At 50.2% G+C, this 13,773-nt stretch overlaps 1 protein-coding gene across 1 annotated transcript; it reads right to left on the bottom strand.

Annotated features, from left to right (window-relative positions):
* Positions 1-336: 336 nt before the first annotated feature.
* LOC122376813 (polyunsaturated fatty acid lipoxygenase ALOX15B-like) lies at positions 337-10,534 on the bottom strand. The gene is made up of 6 exons (XM_043356778.1): positions 10,427-10,534; positions 9,503-9,635; positions 2,765-2,860; positions 1,847-2,154; positions 1,278-1,561; positions 337-994 (listed from the first exon to the last, which is right to left on the bottom strand). Exons 1-6 carry the CDS (start codon positions 10,519-10,521, stop codon positions 558-560), a joined length of 1,353 nt encoding a protein of 450 aa, XP_043212713.1. The 5' UTR covers positions 10,522-10,534; the 3' UTR covers positions 337-557.
* Between the last annotated feature and the right edge of the window lie 3,239 nt (positions 10,535-13,773).

Genomic DNA, 13,773 nt, shown 5'->3' with positions numbered 1-13,773 from the left:
GCAATACAACATTGTCAACAAAAACGATAGTTTTGACGGTTTTGCCCCTGAAGACCAAACCGTTGATCTCGGGTCAAATCTAACCCTTTTGCGAAACAGTTTCGAAGAGCTTTCGAATGGACTTATCTGCGATTTTTTTCTTCAAAATATGTATCATTTGTCATACTAAAAGTCGAAATAGCGTTCCCCTCAGTCAATGGCGTTCAACTTGATGCTCTAACAAGCGAGAGTTTAAGGCATTTAGAAAGGCACCGTGCTGCATAGCATTCTAGCTATGAGCCCTTTTGCGTGCAGGGCGCTAGGCACCTGCTTCGCTGCGCGGCTTTTACACGCTGATTTTTTTATGCTAGCAACTTTATTTCGCTCTGTGGTAAACAAGACGCAGTCACGCAGTCACTTTGCCCCAGTGCTGCGCGCACGAGTCTGTCGCGCGCCCGCGCTCGAGCCGGTTAATCCAACAGTGGCAATCGCGACGGAACGACACAATTCACAGCGGTGTGTGGCGGCGGCCCGCGCCTCTCGACGGCCCAGGGGTGGGGGCCGTCTGGCGGCCACTTTTACACGCTGATGGCGTTAGGCACCACTGAGGGGCTCTGCCACTTGTACGGGAACTGGGCGGTGGCGTTGCGCCGGTCGATTTGGCGCGCCAGCTCGCGGAGTTCGCCGCGCAGCCGGTCGGCGGCGGCCGAGCCCACCGGGTCGTAGATGTAGCGCACCTCGAAGTCGCCCAGCGCGCGGGTGCCGCGGAAGCTAAGCAGCTTCGTGATGACCATGATCTCGCGCGTGGCGAAGCGGCCTGGCAGATAGTTGAGGAGGTCTCTGTCGCTGGGCACGGCGTCCTTGCTGCTCGGAACGGGACCGTACAGCACAGGCGGGTAGTTGGGCACGAAGCCGTACTCATCGAACTGGCCAAAGTTGGCAGCGGCGTGGCCCTGGCTGCATATGGAGACCAGCGCGGTGACCACTTCCACCACCTGGTCGACGCTGGTGAACCCTGGCGGGAAGAGAGGGCTCTGCCGGTCACCGGCACACAGTGAGCCCACCCCGCTCGTCTTACCACCAGCCGGGGACAGTGAGCCCACCCCGCGCGTCTTACCACCAGTCGGGGACAGTGAGCCCACCCCGCTCGTCTCACCACCAGCCGGGGACAGTGAGCCCACCCCGCTCGTCTTACCACCAGTCGGGGACAGTGAGATTACCCTGCTCGTCTTACCACCAGCCGGGGACAGTGAGCCCACCCCGCTCGTCTCACCACCAGCCGGGGACAGTGAGATTACCTTGCTCGCTGTCGCCGGCGACTCCACACATGCCCACGCCGCCGTGCTGGCGCGCCATCGTCAGCTCTTTGCGCCACTGCTGCAGCTCGTGGTCAGCCTGCAGGCTTCCGGGCTGGCTGTAGGCAGCCTCCAGCACAGCCCGCACGTAGCGCTCGATGATAGAGTAGAGAGCGCAGGCGTCGTCCCGATACGGATAGTAGGGCAGCACCGAGGGGTCGGCCACGCCTCTGGCCGCTACCTGACGCGGTATGACGCCGTCCCTGTCCAGCCTCCAGTCCTGCAGACTGGACGACACCCGTCAGCCGTCAGCAGCTGCCCGCCCATCCAACCCCGTGTCTCACTCACATCAGTGGCTAAGATATCCATGCGGTAGCTACACGTGTGACGAGAGCGTACCATCAAGCATCGAGAAACGTTATCGGCGCTATGATCATTACAAAACAGATCACCTAGAGGGTGATTTTATCCATGTGCACATCTACACACCATCTGAGGGCGCTCGCTCTGCAAAGCCTGCCATTCGGACCCTGCCTCGTTTGCCATCGAGCCTGCCCGCGGCAGCGACTCACCCTCGTTTGACGATCTCCTGCAGGCCAGAAGCGCGCACCGTCATCACGCGATCTACCCACTTTCCAGGAGCGATCAGGTCCTGCAGCGCCACCACGTTGATGGAAATGAGGAACAAAAAGTGTGGCGCCATCAGCCTGAAGAGTGGGTGCGACACGGAGAGGTGGCGGTGCGAGCAGATGACCACGCCCTCCATCATCAAGTGCGTGAAGCCCAGGTGCGTCAGCGACTCGTGGTGCTGCACCTCGGCGTTATTGAAGAACATCTTGGCCAGCAGCCACAAGTTCGGCGGGTCGCTCGGCAGGAACACCTGCCGGTTGGAGGTTTGGTGGGTCGTTCGCGGTGTATATTTTATAGTAGGCGAAAAATTGCATGTATGTATATTGTAGCTCGTTGTTGTCGTAGGTCAGTCGACTGTGTAGCTGAACCGCTCTGTTTGGGCCGCGCTGCATCGCGATCAGCGAGAAGATATCCCGAGGGATATTTCTGAGAGGGGTCTCAATAAGGTCTGGCAGTCGATCAGGACGGCTGTAGGTATCCTTTTTTTACTGGCATCATTTTTTAGTACTTACATGAAATTCTCTAGAACGAGCGTAATTATAACCCTAGATTTGCATCATGTCGAGTTACTTACCAGTCTTCTACCATGTTGATGGTTAGCAAAAGTTGTTTTATGCCTAAATTTACGCAATTATTTGTGCTTATTCATAGTGTGGGGCCCCGCGCGGCTACTTTAGTAGCAGCGAGTCAATTTTGAATCGGTTTCACAAACTGCACAATTAGAACAAAGATATCACAGTTTTGTAGCATAAGCGTGCCTGAGCCCCTGACACAATATGTATATGACTAATTCGTTGGTGATGTTTTGAAGCGTGCCAGATCGGTGTGGTCAGGTGTGGGCTCCTGACAGGTGGCCTCACCAGGTTGTCGCCGCCTTTATGCTGGAACAGCTGGATAGCCACCGGCAGCAGCTCGCTGTTCTTGTTCAGGTAAAAGAGCCCCATCGGCGCGCACAGCTGAAACATCGACACACAACCGCTTCAATGTCCCCTGGTAAAAGCAGCGGGGTACTTCGGATCACCACGCAGTGCATTTAGGTGGAGACAACAGCTTGGATGTGGTTGTATGCGTTGAAGCTGTTGTTTGCACTCACTTATTTGGTTATGCATAGACAATAAACATGCATGCTATATTTTTGCATCTAATAAATTGCTTTGCAGGACACCGAATAGCAAACCACATGACAAAACCGTGCACTATGGCGCAATTGACATACGTCTGCTGCATTTGAACGCACTATGTTCTAAGCTGATTGCTCTGTTTTGGAAACAAGTGCACTATTACTGAATGACATGCACTCGGCCGATTTAACAGTACACTAAGCTGAATTGTCGAAATCGGTAGCGCTATTACTGAACTGTGTGCACTATTTCTATATTTGGCCATAAAAAGTGTAGTGCGCATTATTCGTTGGGCGCTTTCAAGTTCGGCGTAATATTTTTCGGCTTTATTCAATCGAATTAGTGTTGAAAGGCGATAACAAACATTATGTAACACTCCTGATCTTTTTGAGCCAGGAACGAAGTTATGCAGCCGATTCAGAAGCCCCGAATGCCACGTGACCGCCACGTGACCGTGTCAACGAGTTCTTAGAGCGAGACTAAAGATAAGTTAATTCCTGAGGGGTGAAGTTACATTTGAGCAGCTCTGTGACAAAGTTTCACGGTACTCTTGACACACAGATAGGGGACTTTCAAAAATATTTTCCCAATCTAACAGCGAATTCACTTGAACATCGCCTAAATTGCTTTGCGGGACGTCGAATAGCACACCACATGACAAAACCGTGCACTATGGCGAAATTTACCTACAATCCACTGAAATTCAACACACTATCTTCTAAATTGATTGCACTGTTTTGGAAACGTGTGCACTATTACTGGTTTGTAAAGTCTCTTTTATCGAAAGAAAGGCGGTCTTGGATGCTGCGGGGGTACCTATACCCTACAAAAAATTCACTTAATTCCAAAAACTCATTGGATTTTGATTTATTGCGCACTGCTGTGCAGCTTATAACAAACTTTTCCTTATAAAAGTTTGGTTTTTGTTTTATCTAAAAAAAAAACTCAAATTCATGTCGACTTCGGGCGCTGTGGGGGGGGGGGGGCATTTGCCTCAAATGCACCCCTCCCCCCCCCCACCTGGGCTCAATCTTATAAACGCCGTGGAATGGATATGGCAGCACTGGCTGAAGTTCAGCTGCAGAAAACGACTATCAAATGTGTAACGCAGATGCGTTACATTTTTTTCATAGATGAAAGATCTTTCATGCTGAACTGCAAGCTGTGCCACAAGCTGAAACACGGCCATCTGCGAGCGCCGCACAGACACGGTCAGCCGGCTAAATCGGCTGTGATACCCTCTCTCCGTCCCAGCTGGCGTCCACACAGACGGCGCAGTAGGCTCTGACAAACAGGGGTCCTCTATAGATGACCACCCCACTTCATGAGAACCCGGATCTGAAGCCAACAAATAGCATACCGAAACGCGCCATTCTGCCAGCCTCGAGCCATTAATCAGTTTAGCCTTTGGAAAACAAGACTCTGTCCCACGCTCGGCACCCCGCCAGAGAACAAGGAGAGGGGAGTGCAGACCGGCCCTGATTTGAACCAAAACAAGAAAGGGGAGCGGAGACCGACCCGGGTTGTACGAAAACAGGATGAAATGGAACTCGGTCGCCAACGACAAAATATAGGACATCTGGCCGGACCTGACTTCAAAACAAGGGGAGCAGAGGGCCAGGCCCGCCACCTGGCGCCTCAGGCGCCGTGAGCGCCGGCGGCGAATTCCACCCGGTCGCTGCGTGAAAGGGTGCGACTGCCATGGCCGGAGGGGAACCGAACTTTGTCAGCAAATCACGAACTTTCGAGGGCGGAGCCGAGTGCAGCTTCTGAGAATGGAGGACGGAGATTGGACAAGGTGATGCTGCCCGGCCCTCTGAAGTATGACGTCATCAGAAGTATAAGTTGATGAAACGGAACTGAAAAGCTCTCGGACGACGCATTCCGCGCTCTCTGGCTCTCTCTCGGACGACGGATCCCACGCCGCTCTTCGCTCTCGGCTCACATCTGACACCGTGGACAGCCCACGAGAGACCAGCGGCAGGCATCACGGCGCCGGCGGCGGCTCCGGCCGCCTGGCCGGGCGCTGGACGGTCACGACCATCATGTCAGCGACTCCATCTCAAGTAAGGTCACGCGGTGAACACGGGTGCGCACCTAGTCCCTAAATCCTCCAAGTAACCCCCCCCCCCCCCTTTCGTTACTGCTATGTGAGCCACATTATATTCCCCTTTTAGGTGTCGTCCGCAATATTTTAGGCCATTCAGCTTAGGTATTTAAATTTATTCTTGGGACTTTCAGTCTAGGTAGCTTAATTTCACAATTCGATTTCGATCAATTATGTAACTGTGCGCGTAGTGCGACACGCGTGCCGACGTGGGCCCTCTTCAGTCGTCTGGCGCCCCGTTGTGATTTAAGCGGACGGAGGGGATTATGCACCGTGGGGAGTCGGGAAAGGGACGGGCGACTGTGTACCGCACCGCGCGGCTTGTGGGGCTCAGTTGATGGGCGGCCTGGGCCCAGAATGTTTCCTTTAAATTTGACTTGTAAGGGAATTTAAGGTGTTGCGTCGGAGTATGTAAATAAATGGGACTTGTAAATATTGAAATACGAGTGTGAGTAGTGCTGAAGGGGCAGGGATCGGAGGATGGAGCATAAAAGGCCATATGCTAACCCACAGTCAGGAAAGAGGTCGTTTCCAAGGTGTCCGGCCAGAGTAATTTACAACGATCAGTTCTCTTTATCTGTTGAGTTTACACAGTGCACAAAGCGATTATACACAACACATGCAGGGCCTCCCTAGCCTAGCCGATACTGGAGCTTCTCCGGTTGACTCCTAAGTGCCCTTGCCAGTGGATTTCCTGGCACTCCATCCTCCCCAAATTATCCCACGGTCCAAACAATAGCGATTACACACAACACCCACAGGACCTCCCTAGCCTAGCCGATACTGGAGCTTCTCCGGTTGACTCCTAAGTGCCCTTGCCAGTGGATTTCCTGGCACTCCATCCTCCCCAAATTATCCCACGGTCCAACAATAGCGATTATACACAACACACACAGGACCTCCCTAGCCTAGCCGATACTGGAGCTTCTCCGGTTGACTCCTAAGTGCCCTTGCCAGTGGATTTCCTGGCACTCCATCCTCCCCAAATTATCCCACGGTCCAAACAATAGCGATTACACACAATACACACAGGACCTCCCTAGCCTAACCGATACTGGAGCTTCTCCGGTTGACTCCTAAGTGCCCTTGCCAGTGGATTTCCTGGCACTCCATCCTCCCCAAATTATCCCACGGTCCAAACAATAGCGATTACACACAACACATACAGGACCTCCCTAGCCTAACCGATACTGGAGCTTCTCCGGTTGACTCCTAAGTGCCCTTGCCAGTGGATTTCCTGGCACTCCATCCTCCCCAAATTATCCCACGGTCCAAATGATAGCGATTATACACAACACATACGGGACCTCCCTACCCCTAGCCCAACCGATACTGGAGCTTCTCCGGTTGACTCCCAAGTGCCCTCGCCAGCGGATTTCCTGGCGCTCTACCCTATCCAGCGGTCCGAATATAAGGAGCACACATAGACCTTGCCGCACACGAAATATTTGTAACTTTACCCCACATGGACACTGGGGACACTGCAAGGGACGGAACCGGGGAGATAGATGATGCACGTCACGCCCCTGTGCGTGGAAAGTCCACCGACGCGGCCATGGGTTAGGAGGGAGATAAGAAGCGAGTGAAATGGAATTGAAGACTGTACACGTAGAGGAATCGGATTTCCTGAATGAAGCTCAGCTCGGGTAGACCCCACTTAAATAGTAGGCCTCGCTTGGGTAAGCCCTGGATACGTGCAATAAGTCGCGAAGTGAAGAGAAAGGGTGAGAGCGAGTTGAGGATCGATTATTGAGGATGAGTGCATAGCCGACAAAGGCTAATCCGTTCGGTTGCCGGCGCGGGCCCCATAAAGCCGTGGCTATACGGAGACGATGCAGGCAGCCCGGAGGGACCTAGTGACCCCGCCCGGTTTTAAAAGATAGGTTAGGTCCGCTATCGGTCCATTGAGTGATCAGCGCAGGATGACATTCGATAAGTGACGTAGGTAGTTTCGGAGATGGTTAGGACCCCAGGCGTCCCAGCGAGGAGACGTATGCCGCCGGTTAAGTAATGTCCCGCGAAGAAACGTGTGATGCTGCAGGACGGGGGTGAACATTAAATACCAAAGCATGCGAGTCGGGTGATCGCGGTAAGTCGGTACTGGCCACCCCGCTGTCAGTCGATTTACTCCGGCCGTGCAGCGGTCATTTCGGTTAGGTCTGTGACGACAGCTTAACTACCAGCAACGGATAGATAGGGCTTCGGGCACCTATAACGCTGGTAGTCGTGGATTGTGTGAAGCCAACGGAGGCTTACCCGTTCGGTCGCCGGTGCTGTTCCAAAAGCCGTGGCTATACGGAGACGATGCAGGCAGCCCGGACGGACCTAGTTACCCAGCCCGGTTTCAAATTTTAGATAAGCCCATTGCGGGCCGTGGTACGCTTAGTTTTCGTTTTATTATAGGCAATTTGGCATAAACTGATAGTCATGGATTCGTGTAAAGCCGACGAACGACTAACCCCTTTCGGTCGCCGGGGGCTGGCCCGAAAACCGCGGCTATACGGAGACGACGCAGGCAGCCCGGACGGACCTTAGTTACCCAGCCCCGGTCTCAAATTTCAAATAAGTCCCCCGCGGAAACCGGACTACACAGTGCCCTGTGAGCCGTAGTCTCGGAACCGCTGGCCGAAGACATTTATGTTTTTTTTTGTGTAGGTAGTTCGACATGGTGATGGGACGGACCGCAATAAGTCACGTAACGCGAAGGTCGAGTGCCGAAATATGTGGTGGGTCGTATCTCTAATTGTGTAGCGTGAGCATTATGAAGCGTTTGTCTGATGTACGGAACATTGTGGTTATGAAGGGATAACGGTTAAATGACATTTAAGGCCAATGACTCGATAACGACTTTGCGCGCGCCCTAGCACCACCGGGGGAAGTTATAGGAAAAAGGGGAGGGACCGGAGATGGTCAACTCTGGTAAATTACGAGGTATAAGTGGACGAATGACATGGTTGTAAGGGGATGGATAAATGGACGAATGATTGATGCATATATCTGGTGGGAGATGACCCTCAAGCTAGGAAGGGCGCTGTTGTTTGAGAGTGGGACTTTTTGTTAAATAGAGTTGATTTTCTATACCAATATGATCGAGGGTAATTGATTAACATTTATCATTATCTCCCATTCCCTAACCCTGGCCTATGTGTTTCCGATGATTGATCGCCCCGAGGTAGAGTCTGAGTCGGAACGAGTTCGCGATGGGCTGGCATACAGAGAAGGGCTTCCATGGAGCGCGCCGACGGAGCTCTCATCTCACTACCGAAAGATACTGCCCGGTTAGCCCCGCGACGCCGCGAAACCCCGCTACAAATGCAAAATGGTTTTCACGCATTTCAGTTCATCGCGTAATTTGACGGTCTAAAGAATCATTTCGTTGACTCAGATTAATCTTTGTCAGCACTGGTATCACTGTGAATCTTACCAACTGCCGTAAATATAATAGTACGGCATATTATAAGATTGGACCCTGGATCCGCCAATGTACATATTTCTCACGAACGAAAACAAACCAATTCATTTTGATGTTCATGTAGCGTTCTGTTTTGCTGGGTGCTGACATCTACTTAGATACAGCTACACGATTACCAACTTGCATATAGTTTTCGGTTTTACCTATCATTTATTAACACACCTATCAGCAGCACAGTGTCTTGGGGTCATATATAACCAGTACCATCGGATTCGGCGTGAAAAATAAGCCATAAAACATGTGTCGCACGCCCATGTAGCAGAAAGTGAAAACCGTGACCTTTCATGACCTGACCTTACCTTGACCCGTACTTAGTATGACCCCTGTACGCACATGGTACACTCGGGGGCAGATTGATGTTCCACCACTCCCTACCCATCGGGCTCCCATGGCTCAGCACTGGCTGCTGCCAGTGGCAGCACTGGCAGCACTGGTACGGGCAGGCAGTGCTGAGCAGTGCTGAGGGCAGGCAACACTGGCAGCAGCCAGTGCTGAGCCATGGGATTGCCCGATGGGTAGGGAGTGGTGGAACATCAATCTGCCCCCGAGTGTACCTTCACTAGGCCTTTGGCGTCATTTTGGTGAGTTTTGAGCAGCAGCTATCGATTCAGCTGTCCGTAAGCCTAATCACGCAAAACCCCAGAATTTGAACTTTGACCTGATCTTGACCCGAAAGTTGACCTCAATCTTAAAACCTTAAGAGTGCTTTGGGAAGATCTTGTAGAGACCTTTCGAACGCCGCCTCGCGGGGCTCGATACGACCATTGGTAAGTATGGAGCATAAGTGTCGGGACACACGTCCACAAAGATCCGTCGATGAGTGAGTTTCCTAGCAACTAACCTGAGTTCCTGGGGCCGGCGGTACGCCTTCTACAATACCGAGGTCGACCCAACTAACCTGAGTTCCTGGGGCCGGCGGTACGCCTTCTACAATACCGAGGTCGACCAGGAAAAGCTTCTGGCTCTGAATGGCCTCCTCGATGGTGAGTGTCTCAAGGAACGGCCGCAGCATGGTGTCGTCCACGTTTAGACTGAAACAGACCGTGTGGGATGGCGATATAAAACGCTGAGAGAGTACCGCGGGATAGTAATACCACTTTTGGGAATACCGCGGGACTGGAACCACTGTTGGGGAATACCGCTGGACTGGGACCACTGTAAGGAAATACTGCTGGACAGCTATACCACTCATGTGTTGGAAACCTAGATCTCATTTTTATGACCGACTTCTCGTCATTGTAAATTGGATTGATTTGACCTTGTTTGACCTCCAAGTGACGTCACAGGTCAAATATCAAGGTCATCAACATCCTATCTTGTGCATCTCGATGAGCTCTTCCGAATGCCGTTTGAATTTTCCCGATCCGGCTATTGGTTGCGGAGACATACGACGGGGGCCTTTTGCCCCCCCCCCTCTCCCCCCCAACAGGACGTGGAACCTACCAGACCTCAACGGCGCGCGGGTTAACTACTGGGCCGATCACGCTGAAACTTGGCATGTTGGTAGGCACCCACCGGGCAATGTATTTCCATATGTCACGGTCGGAGTGCTACTGCGCACGTGTAGGGGTTGCTTCCACATCTCAAGAACGGCTGGGCCGATTGCGCTCAACTTTGGTTTGACGTCGGTTAGTAGGGTGTCTCGCACAATTCAGTAGGAAGTGTCCTCTCCGTCTCGCCATTCCGCACGTGCAGGGCTCACTCAAGTCGCAGCAAAAGGTGTCTCGGTGGTGGGATGAGATCCCGGGTCCGTTTTTGTTTTCATCATCCACATTGCAGACCTTTGGTTAGGATCGCGGCCGTCACCCCGTCTAGTACTTACTTGTCGGGTATTTTGGTGCAGAGTTTGATCAGCACCGGATTCACTCCCTGGAGACGCTGGATGCCGAACCACTTGTCGCTCTTCCAGTGCAGCATGCCCTGTGAGCAAACAAACAAAAAAAACAAAAAAAACATGGTTTTATACCAAAATTGTTGTAGGCGAGCAATGGTAAATTTGCGCATTATTGTATTTTAACTAAAAAAATACAATAAAAAGGCCACTCGAAAAAAAGAAATAAAAGGCCACTCGAAAAGGCCCTCGCCAGGCGAGGGCCTTTTCAATAACACGGACGGCGAGAGGGGTTATACAGGGTTTTTCAATAACCCTGTAAATTTGGCGAGTTGGTACGACCCCTCCCCCTCCCTCCCTGGCGATTGGCTCCTATGGCACTTAGAAACGCCAAAGTTACAGGGTAGGTGGTTCCATAGGAGATCACGCCCCCGTGAAAATTTGGTGACTAAGTAAATACTTAGGGGGGTTGTGGCCTGTGTGTGAGTGGGGGGATATAAGTGCAAACATTTCTCTAAAACATGTCAAAAGTCTTTCGCTTCTAACTTTTACCTAGTAAAGATAGAACAAAAATAAAAGCATCAGTGAGCTCAGGACGTCCGTGCGCATCGAAAGATATACGGGGTGTTGCAGATAAATTGGAACAAATTTAAACTCCTCTAAAACTGTTATGTTTTGAGTGACTAAGACAATTTCTTGACATACTTACAGGTTAACCCGCGCCCCGCTGGGCTATTCAGCCATACGCGCCCTGCTGGGGGGGGGGGCAGATTCTGCCCCCCCTGTCTAACTTCCGAACCGATGGTCGTAGAAAGACGGGGAAAACGGCAATCGAAAGCTCTCAACAAGGCGGATCTTAAGAGCCCAAATTTTTTGCTTAAGTAGGTCAGAGGTCAGGTCAAGGTCAGGTCAAGGGCACAAAATGCAAGTTTCTACAGTATCGGCCTTGCACCGTAGTTGCCGAAGAATGGACTGAGACTGATTGCCCAAAACGTGTTCTTAGACTACCAAGACAATATCCGTTGCACACAATGTCATTCAAAGGTCAAGGTCAAGGTCAGGTCAGGTCAGGTCAGGTCAGGTCACCAAAACAAAATATAGAAAAGGGCATGTGCGACACATGTTTTATGGTCATTTTACTCATGGAATTCAATAGGCACACCCAATAAGTGATATGGACCACCTCTGGATGAATTTCAGGTCGAGGTCAGGTCAAGGTCAGGTCAAGTGAGGTCAAATTTTGAAGTTGTTGTTAAGGCCTAAAAAGGTGTCTATCCGATGCAGTTTTTCACGGCGAATCGAATGGTGCTATTTTTGTTTCCGTACGAGGTCTAGAACTTCCAAAAAAATCATTTTTCAAAAAAATTGTGTGTCGTGACGTCATAAAATTTTGAATAACTCCCATTTTTGAACCGATTCTTCTAAAAATTGGTATGTAGGTGCACATAGACCATGTCTTTGACATATATTCCGGTTTTTTCGATAAACTCAAAATTTTGGATTTTATAAATATTTTTTCCAAAAAGTCAGTTTTTTGGAAAAATTTTGGCCAAAATCCAAAATTTTCAAAAAACCGAGATAGCCATTTGATAGACAAAGTAGAATCACGTATAACCTTTTTTTTACGTCTTGATTCCTTGAAAATGAAGATGTTAGCGGCGTTTGAAATTTTGCCGTTTTTGAGGCGAAAATGGCGAACATGACGTCACGAAAACGTCAATTTCTCAAAAATTTTCCGACGGATTTCGCTCAAATTTTCAGGGAACGTGTCAAATTGATGTATGATAAGGTACTGAAGGTTTGACGTCGCTGGCGTAACGTGTTTAGAAGTTATTGGCGAAAAACGGGAGGGGCAGATTCTGCCCCCCCCCCCCCAGCGGGGCGCGGGTTAATGAATACTTTTCATGTTTATGTAAGTTGCGTGGTGATTTTGAGTCGGCTGGTCACAGAACGTGGGTTCAAGCAGACCGGCTATCATTTTTTTTTACCGCGCTGACACGCATGCAAAGTTTTCTTTATGCCTCATCAAATGTCTAAAAGTAGTGTGTATCGAACAGATATAAGCCTTGGAGGAAGAAGGATATTGACTCATCATCTTGCACTGACACCGGCTGCTCCCTTGGTTTCCAAGGGGGTTTAAAGGGACCCTCCCACCTTCAAAAAGTTTATGAATTGGCATGAAAGTGATGTCGCTCGGTTCAGAAACGCGAAAACGAATATCTACCAAATTTCACCGAAAAATATTCACCGGTTTTCAAGATATTAGACTTCTACTTTTGTTTACTTTTTGGGATCTCCGCTGTTCCTAGCGACTTTATTGGAAGCAATAGTTTGGTGCAGCTTAAAGTGCGGCACTTGTTGCGCGCAAAGCAGCATATCCACCGCGTGCTACAAAACGTTTTAGGCAAACATTTAAAAATCGTTAGATATCTGCGCTGACGACACACATTCAGAGGGGTATTCCTATGCATTAGCCCCTCTGAATCAAAATGCTGCAATTTTGAAATTCAATATTTCCGATTTAAGGCATTTCTCGATGTTGTGAGTGCCGAAACCGGTAATTGTGAGCCAGGGACCCCATTTTGGCTACTCTCAATCTAATGTTAAGGTGGAGGGTCCCTTTAAAGGCAAAATTCAATGAAATCAGAAGGTCCCCGCGAAAACACTTGCGCGAGCTTACGGTGTAAGCGGCCGCGCCATGGGAAAACGATATATCAGCACCTCATACGTACTCTTATGCATTAATGCCTATTAGCCTGTTAGCCAGTTCAAGTAGCTGTGCCGTTAAAAGGATTGTTTCCTCTTGAAGGGACTGGAGAAGCGAGCAAGCGCGTGCATATATTTTCGTCGATTGTATCTCCATTACCGAATGTAGGAACAACGCGCAAACACCATGTAACATCGCAGCCGGCCCAGAAGACGTGACCTTAGCTCCAAAAAGTATGCAACAGTCATCAGTGACGGCGCCCCACGCGGACGAACCCGACCCCCACCAAACACGATTTGGCAGCACTGTAAAGACGTCTGCTGGGCGCGAAGTTTTCCCTTCACCATAGGGTTTACACACAAACTGGTCAAAGTTTGAGCCAGGATATACTAGTCTAAAAATGCAAAAAATGAACAAATTTTGGCATCAATAGATTCAGCATTTCATCGTGTGCCTCAAACCGTCCATCATTTGGCCTCAAAGGAGGTAAAATTGTTCAAAATCGAAGTTGAAAAGATGCTTTCTGAGCACATAATTGGTAGCAATCACGTGACCTGCTATAAGCAGCTTATCGATAATTTACAAACATAATTATTAATATGCTGCTTTAAACAACATTAATAATTCATTT

This window comes from Amphibalanus amphitrite, unplaced genomic scaffold (assembly GCF_019059575.1).
Source record: "Amphibalanus amphitrite isolate SeventyFive unplaced genomic scaffold, NRLGWU_Aamphi_draft 002324F_arrow, whole genome shotgun sequence".
NCBI lineage: Eukaryota > Metazoa > Arthropoda > Thecostraca > Balanomorpha > Balanidae > Amphibalanus > Amphibalanus amphitrite.
This window is presented reverse-complemented; position numbering and strand designations above follow the sequence as displayed.